Genomic DNA, 9,673 nt, shown 5'->3' on the forward strand with positions numbered 1-9,673 from the left:
TACCAAAATCAATTGCTCTGCTTAAATCCAGCAGTAAATGAGGGGGTGGGGGGGGCTTTATTTTACCAATTCCATGTGCCTCAGTCCATTTTTAGAGCTACTTCTGTCAGCGATGGCTCCAGCCCAGCAGAAGCAGGCAGGAGGAGAGTGACCCTGTGAGTGCACAAACCCCTGCCGCCTCCTCTAAACTGTTAAGCAAAACTGCACTGGAAGAGAAACAGTGCAAGTGCATTGTCAGAGCAACTTAAGAAAGATTTGCAGAGAGAGTTGATAAATCAGCCCCTTTTGGCAGTCAGGAAATGTTCACCTGCAGATACAGTGTGCCCTGTGAGCACAGCAGGAAGAGCAGGATGAGCCCCCTGTGCTCATAATCGCCTCCTGTGAAATTAGGGCTGGTGTTTGGTACCTCAGCCAGCCTGTCTGTCACGAGCCCTCTGCTGCTGAAACCTTCACTCAGAGCACCTTGCCCTGCTGCCACCAATTATCTTTCCTTAGGTTCTACAAACGTCTGATATAAATCAAACCTGTAGTGTTTTATTCCTCTGTGCCAATCAGTGTAGTCTTATCACCTCTCAAGCCAGATTAATGAAAATTAATACCCTTCTAAATAAATACACACTACTAAAGGATCACCCTTTTCGCCCATCCCTGTTTGATGGCAGAGCCGGGCTGCCTCCCTCCACAGCCTGATAGGAGGGGAAGCAGTGAAATGAGGATTGGCACATCATGCCCTGGAGGAAGGGCAGCTTCCTGCAAGGTGCAAACTGCCCTTCCTCCATTGGGGTTGCTGCAAGGGCAGGGTGCTGTGCATTAACTCAATAAGCTGCCTGGCAAGCCTTAAGAAACACAATATTGCATACAATCTTATAGTAATAACTTCATCTAATTGTAAATGCCATTACGTTGTTAAGATCATAGAATCACTCAGGTTGGAAAAGACCTTAAAGATCCCTGAGCCCAGCCACAACCTGACCATACTACCCTAACTAACGAGCCTCTGCTGCATGGTGTCCCTGAGCACCACATCCAAACGGCTTTTGAACACGTCTGGGGGTGGTGACTCAACCACCTCCCTGGGGAGCCCATTCCAGTGCTGAACAACCCTTTCTGTAAAGAAGTGTTTCCTGACATCCAACCTAAACTTATCCTGGCCCAAATTGAGGCCATTTCCCCTCATCCTGTCACCAGTGAGAAGAGACCAACCCCGCTCTTGCTGTGAGCACCTTTCAGGTATTGGAAGAGAGCAATAAGGTCTCCCCTCAGCCTTCTTTTCCCCAGACTGAACAGCCCCAGTTCCTTCAGTCTCTCCTCACAGGGCACATTCTCCAAGCCCTTCACAAGCCTTGTTGCCTTTTTTTGGGCCTTCTCCAGTACCTCAATGCCCAAAACTGAACAGAGTACTGGAGGTGAGGCCTCACCAATGCTGAGTACAGAGACAGGATGACTTCCCTAGGCCTGCTCACCACTCCTTCCATTAAGATTATTAATAATCTTACATTAACATCAACAAAAAAAATAAATCAAGAGAGATAATAGAGGGAAAAAAATCAAGAACCGAAGCACATCTCCTGTCATCATTATTCTTTGTAGGTCAGGTTTTCTTTGAAGTGCAGCAGCTGTTCAGCCTCAGTGCAATTATTTTGCATTAGCATAGAAAGATTTTGCAACGCACTATTTGGTTAGGTTATTTACACAGGGCACAGAGCCCATCAGTGTGGCTGTGAGCAGAGGCACTCCCTGCTCAGAGGCTGATGCTGAGACACATCCTGAGCCTGAGCCTTCCACCTTGGCCTTCAGAGGCCACTTCAAAGATGATTCTTTCTCCTTGCACAACTGCTTCTTGCACCTCCCCACAGGCAACTGGTTTTGTAACCAGCCCTTGGTTAAGCAGAACTTTATGGCTCTGCTGTGGTTCACTGTAGAAGCCAAAGAAATAAACACTGATAACTGCATTTTGTGGTAGTTTCCTGCCTTTGGGAACTCTGATGGCTTGGTTTCTCAGAGCTGTGAATACACAGGGAAGGGAAAAACATTGTGTCCCCTTGCTCCACGACAAGGTGAGCCCTGGGGCTCACAATAATCAAGCAACCCATGGGAAAATTTGATTGCTGCAGTCTCAAAAGCAAGGCAGAGATGAAATAATTCAGCAAAATGCGAACAATAGCAGTTTATCCATGTAGAAGAAACACAACAATGGTTACCCACTGTTTTCCTCAAAGATCCATAAGTGATGAAGAGTGCACACCTGTCAGCGAGAAGGGAGAAGAGCCCGAGGGGCTCAAGGTATCTCCAATGCCGGGTCGGGTCAACCATCCATTAGGAACCATCCTTGCTTAGGAGAAAAGTTCTGCTTGCAATTAAATTGTGGTTATTTGCTAATCATCCAACTGGGAGCCGCACTAAAAACTCTTCAGCTGAGCTATCTCACAGAATTTCCAAGGGGAACACAGCGGCACGGCTTCAGCAGCTGCCCTGAAGCTGCAGGTGAAGCTCTAAGCACGCTCTTTGCTGACACAGTTATGAGGCCAAATGAGTGTCAATCTTCTTCTGTGGCACAATCAGAGCCCACATCTTGGCTCTTGGGTCCGCAGCTGCTCTGTGGAGTTACACCAACAAACTGCACTTGCTGCACGACATGCCTGCATGGATTCTAAGACACCTCAGCGAAGGAAACAGTTTGGGTCTCAGCTTCGTTAAACTGCAGAAGCTTTTGAAGAGCTGAATCAGCTTTGAAAGCCTGTAGTATGGTTAATTAAGCTTCCTCTTTTCCTCATTTCTCTTGTACGAAGGTACAACTTTGATCTGCAGTAGTAGGCACCAAAACCAGGCTTCAAAACCTTTCCTCTGGCTCCTGTTCAAGTGCCTTCCTATCAAAGAGCTGAGCGTGCACCAGCTGTTAGGGAGGGCAGGAGGCACAGATTCAATCTGATGTCTGAATCCTTAGTCTGGAAAAACACATCTGAGCTGGAAAAAAGGATTTCCTCTGCATTTATTGTCTTTTACCAGGCTACGCAGCAGCATTTATTTTCAACATGTGAAGCATCACAAAGTGCCTCAACCAGCGGGGCTTCCTGCAAGTGCAGACAGCTGAATAAGGGAAAATGTGTTTGTAGCCAATGCCTTGCTTCCTTTCCACCAGTCCTAAACCATCAGCACCTCCAAAGCTGCATCCACAGAGCATGGAGGCTGATGTCCTCTTCACCACACCTGCAGCTGTCTGTGTCTGACCTCTGGGGCATGTGTTTTGGATACCTATCATTGTAGAATCTCTGTTGGGTGGAAGAGCAACTGGACTTACAGGTCCCAGCAGCACTCCTGCACACGTGGGCTTGGCTAAGAAGGAACCAAGGAGCCCTGGTCAGCCTGGCTGTGCCCAGAGTCATTTTAGGGGGAAGGGATCAGAGCCCTCTGCATTACCAGGGTGCTGGTGAGCTGAACTGGCACAGTGTTGGGTGATCTCACCTCCAAAGTATGCTGGACCTGCTGTAGGAAGAAGCAAGCACATCCCTCATCAGGAAGGATGGCTGCAGGGGTTAGATGATCAGAGGTCTTCAGCATCTTCGTTCCTCTGAAAGAGGAAACTTCAGCCTCAACCCATAAATGCACAGGCTTTGAAAAACAAGTTCTTCACTCCCATCTCTCTCTCTCTCACACACACACACATTCCCAGTAAGAGAAACTCAGAGTCTGGAAGCTCAAAAACATGGACTCAGGTGGACACCTGCAGCTCTTCTCTGCAGCCATAGCTCCTTCTGCAGTCAGCTCAGCTGCACGTGTAGCACCAACAGCACAGACCTCCCCAGGAACTAGACAGGATGCAAAAGGTGCTCACAAAGACCCCAGAGAGTACAAGCAGGGCTGAGCAGAGCCTCCAGCCACCAGAATTCTTTTCACAGAATCATAGAATCACCAAGGTTGGAAAAGACCTAAAAGATCATCCAGTCCAACCGTTCACCTATTCCCAATAGCTCCCACTAAACCATGTCCCTCAACACAACATCCAGCCTTTCCTTGAACACCCCCAGGGTCAGTGATTCCACCACCTCCCTGGGCAGTCCGTTCCAGTGCCTGACCACCCTTTCTGAAAAGTAATACTTCCTCATGTCCAGCCTGAATCTCCCCTGCAGTAGCTTGAAGCCATTCCCCCTGGTCCTATCACTAATTTCACGAGAGAAGAGGCCGACCCCCAGCTCACTGCAACCTCCCTTCAGGAAGTTATAGAGAGCAATGAGGTCTCCCCTGAGCCTCCTCTTCTCCAGGCTGAACATTCCCAGCTCCTTCAGCCTCTCCTCATATGGCCTGTGCTCCAGACCCCTCACCAGCTTTGTTGCCCTCCTTTGAACACGTTCCAGGGCCTCAATGTCTTTCTTGCACTGAGGGGCCCAAAACTGGACACAATACTCGAGGTGCGGCCTCACCAGTGCTGAATACAGGGGAACAATCACCTCTCTGCTCCTGCTTGCAACGCTGTTTCTGATGCAAGCCAGGATGCCATTGGCCTTCTTGGCCACCTGGGCACACTGTCGGCTCATGTTCAGCCGAGCATCAATCAATACCCCCAGGTCCATTTCCTCTACGCAGTCCTCCAGCCACACCGCCCCAAGCCTGTAGCGTCGCCTGGGGTTGTTGTGGCCGAAGTGCAGGACCCGGCATTTGGCCTTGTTGAACCTCATCCCATTGGCTTCAGCCCAGCTCTCCAGCCTGTCCAGATCCCTCTGTAGCGCCTCGCTACCCCCAGGCAGATCCACACTTCCAGCCAATTTGGTGTCATCTGTGAATTTACTGAGGGTGCACTCGATGCCCTCATCGAGGTCATCAATAAAGATATTGAAGAGGACAGGCCCCAGCACCGACCCCTGGGGAACATCACTCACGACCGGTCGCCAGCTGGATTTGACTCCATTCACCACCACTCTGTGCCCGGCCCTCCAGCCAGCTCCTTACCCAGCCAAGAGTGTATCCATCCAAGCCTCTGACTGCCAGCTTCTGCAGGAGAATGCTGTGGGAGACAGTGTCAAAGGCTCTGCTGAAGTCTAGGTAGACCACATCAACAGCCTTTCCCTCATCCACCAGATGGGTCACTAGATCATAGAAGGAGATCAGGTTGGTCAAACAGGACCTGCCCTTCATGAACCCATGCTGGCTAGGCCTGATCCCCCGCTCACCCCGCACATGCTGCATGATCTCCCTCAAGACAATCTGCTCCATAACCTTCCCTGGCACCGAGGTCAGGCTAACAGGCCTGTAGTTCCCCAGATCCTCCTTACGACCTTTCTTGTAAATGGGAGTCACATTGGCAAGCCTCCAGTCTTCTGGGACCTCACCGGTCAACAAGGAGCGCTGACAGATGATGGAAAGCAGCTCGGCTCTCACCTCCACCAGTTCCCTCAGCATTCTCAGGTGGATCTCATCTGGCCCCATCGACTTATGGCAGTCCAGTTGGAGCAGTAGGTCTCTGACTGTTTCTTCCAGAAATCAGCCTGGTCTTTACTTGCTCAGATCGCGCAGCAAGTAAAGACCAGGCTGAGAATGTTCAGGGTGTTTCAGAGCAGGTGTCCCTGCAGGTCTGAGATGCAGCAGCAGGGTTTGGTGCCTTGTTGGTGCCTTTACCAGGTAGAAGGGCAGAGTGGAAAAGGACTGAGGACTACGGTTTTTTACTGGGGTATACAACTCCATAGCATCGACAGGATTTCTGAATGGCAGTAACACAAGACAACCTCCCAGTTTCATTTTGCTCGCATTTAATCACTGTTTCCAAAAACAGATTCTGAAAGCAGAAGAATCCTTCAGAAGTGAAGGAAAAATACTGTGAAAGGTGAGAGATCATTTCAGTGCATGTCAATCCACCCTGCCACCCAGCACACACTCTGAGGAAAGCCTAACCACCTCCTGGCCAGCCAACGCCAAAAGGCACGTTTGCCAAACTGCCAGCCTCAGAGCAGGACTCCCTTGTTTTACACAGCCCTACAGCAGTTGTGCAAGGCCACCAGGAGGATGCTCTGCAGGCCCAGAAGTTTCCAGCTCTATCAGACACACATTTACCTTGTGCCAGTGCTGCTTGGTTAGCTATCATACCACGCTAGGCTGTTTGAGGAATGGTGCAAGCAGTAACACTCTGCTCCACCAGTCCCATTTTTCTATCCAAGTCACTGCTTTCCCTTTACCCAGTTTCTTGCAGGTTCCTTCTGCTGGTATCAGTATGACTTCCCATGTGAACTCATCCTGTACTGAAGGCTCACATGAAACTGACTCCTCGCACTTCCTTTGCATAGAACAGGATGTTGGGCAGTTTAAAAATTACAAACTTTTGCATAAATCCTTGCATAAAAATCTTATATTAATATAGCATCAGCTCAAAGGTATGTCACAGGAGAAACCTTAAAAATGAGAGTGGAAACATCAAAATGATCAAGATGATCTTTAAAGACTATTATTCTTTGATTGTCTGAAAGAGCCACAGCAAACCTGTTTTTCTAAGTTAGATTTTCCTTGACATATATCACCTGTTCATCCTTAGTGCAATTATTTTGTATTAGCATAAAACCATTTAGCAGTGCAGCATTTGGCTAAGTTACCAATGCAGAGGTCAACAAAGTGCACGTAATTCCACCTGCTGATGTGGGGTCTGTGCTTTCCCATCACAGCAGCTCATATAGGCACATTTTTCCATCCTGGTCTTCACAGGTTGTTCTACAGATTCATTCTTTCCCCTTGCACAACTCGTGCTCTGAAGGTCCAAATATCCTTCAAAACAAAAATGAGACAATGGAAAGTCACAGTGAGACAATAAGCATCCTTTCAAATCCTAAAGATCAAGAACCAAAACAGCCAAAATTAGCACAGCTTCTACCTGCAGAAAGGGGGTCATTTGCAGCTCTGACAGACTGAAAGATACCCACACTCAATTCTGGCAGGTGGCAGAAGGGAAAACATTAGCAGCACAGTGAGAATGATCCTTGCTGAAGTCATCCTAACCTGCTTGAACACACAGTGCACCCCTTGTGCACTTCTGGGTGACTGAAAAAGCTCATGGCCTGACATGACTACTGCTACACATGAGCATGCAGTATTCCTTGTACAACCAGCTGGATGTACTAAACATAAATACAGTCCCTTAGAAACCAAGTTCTGAGCAGACGCTGCTGAAGACTGCAAAGGAGAGGAAAAGACTGCTGTTTACATCCCAGAGGTAAGCCTTTGGCAAGTTCTTATCTTGGTTTCTCAAGGATTACTGCATTCTCATCATTAGTTTTGGAAAGGTAAAATTTAATATCTGGGCACCACTTCTTGGGAGAATGCTTTAAAGAAAAGCATAAAGCTACAAGAAAAAACAGACTCATCTAAGATAAATGGGCACACACTTATTTCCAACTGATGAGCACACAAGAGCCTCCCTGTGTATCCATTTGGACTTCACAGGGAACTTAACTAACTCCAGGTATCAAAAGTCAATTAGCTGGGGCTGTGCAAACAATAATTAAGTCCAGGCTTGCTGAACAGAGGCTGACACCCAGCCCTACCTTGGCACATTGTGGGAAAACAAACAACAAAAGCAACTGTGTAAAGAAAAGCCCTCTCCTCCCCAACACCCCAGACACTGCATGGATTTAAAAGGAACACGCTGCCTATCACATGTAGGCTTTACTGCCTTGCTGCTGGATGTGTGTATGTTTGAGAGCTGCTGTGGATTAAGAAATCCCTGCAACAATTTTTCTTCCAGTGGCTTGGAAGGATTTAGATTTGTTTTCTATTGTACGCAATGGTTTCAATTATTTAGCAAGAGTCCATTACACCCATTTGTTTATCTTTCGGAGGCAGGTGTGTAACATCGCCTGCATTCCTGCTGTAACCTCAAATCTAAACAACTGATAGAGGATTATGTTTAACAACAACCAACTTCTGCAGTGAGATGGGGCTCCTTGTCTCTAAAAAGAAAATGCACCTGCTAGTTGGAGCTGAGCCCATGAGAACCGTGGCCATACCAGCACAGAATTTACCAAACCTTATAAGTGCAAATTCAGGGCAAGAGATAAACGCATCTTCTGGCTTCTATCATGTAGTCCAAGCACAACTGCAAAGAGCTCTGGTTCAGACACACTCCTCGTAACAAACCTGGAGTCAGGGGATGCAGGGAAAAGTTCTTCATAAACCTCCCTGCTCTGTGTCATTCATGATCCCTGCCCTGAATGGTGTAAGCAGCAAATGCGAGCAGCCTTGGAACTGCAGAGTGCACGGCTCCTCCTCACTTACATCAACTCCAGCTGCAGCCACCTTGTGACTGCCTGCACAAACTCAAAATGATCTCCAAGGTCCCTTCCAACCTGAGTCATTCTGGTTCCACGATAATCCAGGTTACAGAGCAAGGGATAAAGGTACATTCACAAAATCCACTTTGATAAGCAGGGCTGCAGGAGGAACTTCTAAAGCTCAAGGGGCACGAAGGAGTCGCCTAGAGAGCAGGATCACTTCTTCAGCAGAGGCAGACAGACAGCAAGAAGTCTCACCAGCAAAAGGACAAAAAAAAGAACAAAAACCCTGCAGTCATTTTCAGAATTCTGCATCTTTTATTCTGCCAAGCACTTCAGCTCCATCTGTGACACCGGAATAGCAAGAAGCACAGAACTGTTGTATGAGAGAAACTGAGCAAGGTGAAAAAAAGCACATATATCAAAGTCTTACCTTGAGATCCAGAGCAGGCATGCCATATCTCTCGTGTGCCATTTCTTGCATTTCCTTCTCCAGGTCTGCCTGGGTTGTGTTCTTGACATCAATATAGTGGCCATCTGAGCTGGCAAAGTGGCAGCTTATGCTCTGTGTGGGGAAATGGGCCATCATTCATTCCCAAATTGATTGCAAAAAAAGAAAATGGTAGAAAAAGCTCCCATGTCCCAGATGACAAGCATCCCACTCCTTCCTTACTGATCAAGTCAGCAAATTCCTTCCTTCTTTCAGATTATTCCTCTAAGTGTACCCCTGGAGAAACAGTCCCTTCTCTTTCTCCCCTCTTCCCATCCCTCTACTTCCACATACCAGAATTAAGTAGGATGGTTCCAGACACCCTGGAAATGATAAAGCAGCTCTAAGCTTCCCATCTTAGAAGTTTTTATAAGCTTTGAGTATACTGGATTTCACTTGAGTGTTGAGCACAACAAGTCATGTTATTGCTCTTGACAACAAGCCTACTTGACCTCGGATTATCAGCAATTAAACCAGCAATCAGAGAAGCTGGAGTCAGAGCAGCTCTATGTCGGATTCTGTAATCAGTTTGTGGTTAAGCAAAGTCTAGGAGAATTCAACAAATAACAGCTGGAAAAAAGAGCTATGTCATCAGCAAGCAAAATCATGACGTTTCAAAGTGCTGGACCACAACCCTGTTCAGAGAACTGCAAGAACTCATTAATTTACACCAAAAGTAGAGAAACATTTGGATTTGGCATGATGTGAGGAAGCTCCTGTGCTTTTGCAGGACACTAAATAAGGTTATGGCTCCACTATGGAAGAGAGAGCCAGCAGATGAGACTCCCAGTAGCTGATGTGCTCTCTCTGCTTTTAGGAACATGGAATGCCACCCCACTGAGCTGCTACTGGGCTCAGAGAGAGGGTGAGATGGTGGCTGATGTAGGCAAAAAATAAAATAAAATAAAATAAAATAAAATAAAATAAAATAAAATAA

At 47.4% G+C, this 9,673-nt stretch overlaps 1 protein-coding gene across 1 annotated transcript in view; it reads right to left on the reverse strand.

Moving 5' to 3' along the window:
• Positions 1 to 5,724: 5,724 nt before the first annotated feature.
• PHYH (phytanoyl-CoA 2-hydroxylase) overlaps positions 5,725 to 9,673 on the reverse strand; it is an 11,786-nt gene continuing 7,837 nt past the window's right edge. The window contains exons 8-9 of the mRNA XM_042816039.1: positions 8,680 to 8,811; positions 5,725 to 6,744 (exon numbers count right to left, since the gene is read on the reverse strand). Coding sequence (XP_042671973.1) covers positions 6,691 to 6,744; positions 8,680 to 8,811 — 186 coding nt within the window. The 3' untranslated portion in view covers positions 5,725 to 6,690. The remainder of the gene's footprint in view (positions 6,745 to 8,679; positions 8,812 to 9,673) is intronic.

The sequence above is a fragment of the Centrocercus urophasianus genome, unplaced genomic scaffold (assembly GCF_019232065.1).
Source record: "Centrocercus urophasianus isolate 14NV4802_14NV808 unplaced genomic scaffold, USGS_Curo_1.0 seq_15, whole genome shotgun sequence".
Taxonomy (NCBI): Eukaryota; Metazoa; Chordata; class Aves; order Galliformes; family Phasianidae; genus Centrocercus; species Centrocercus urophasianus.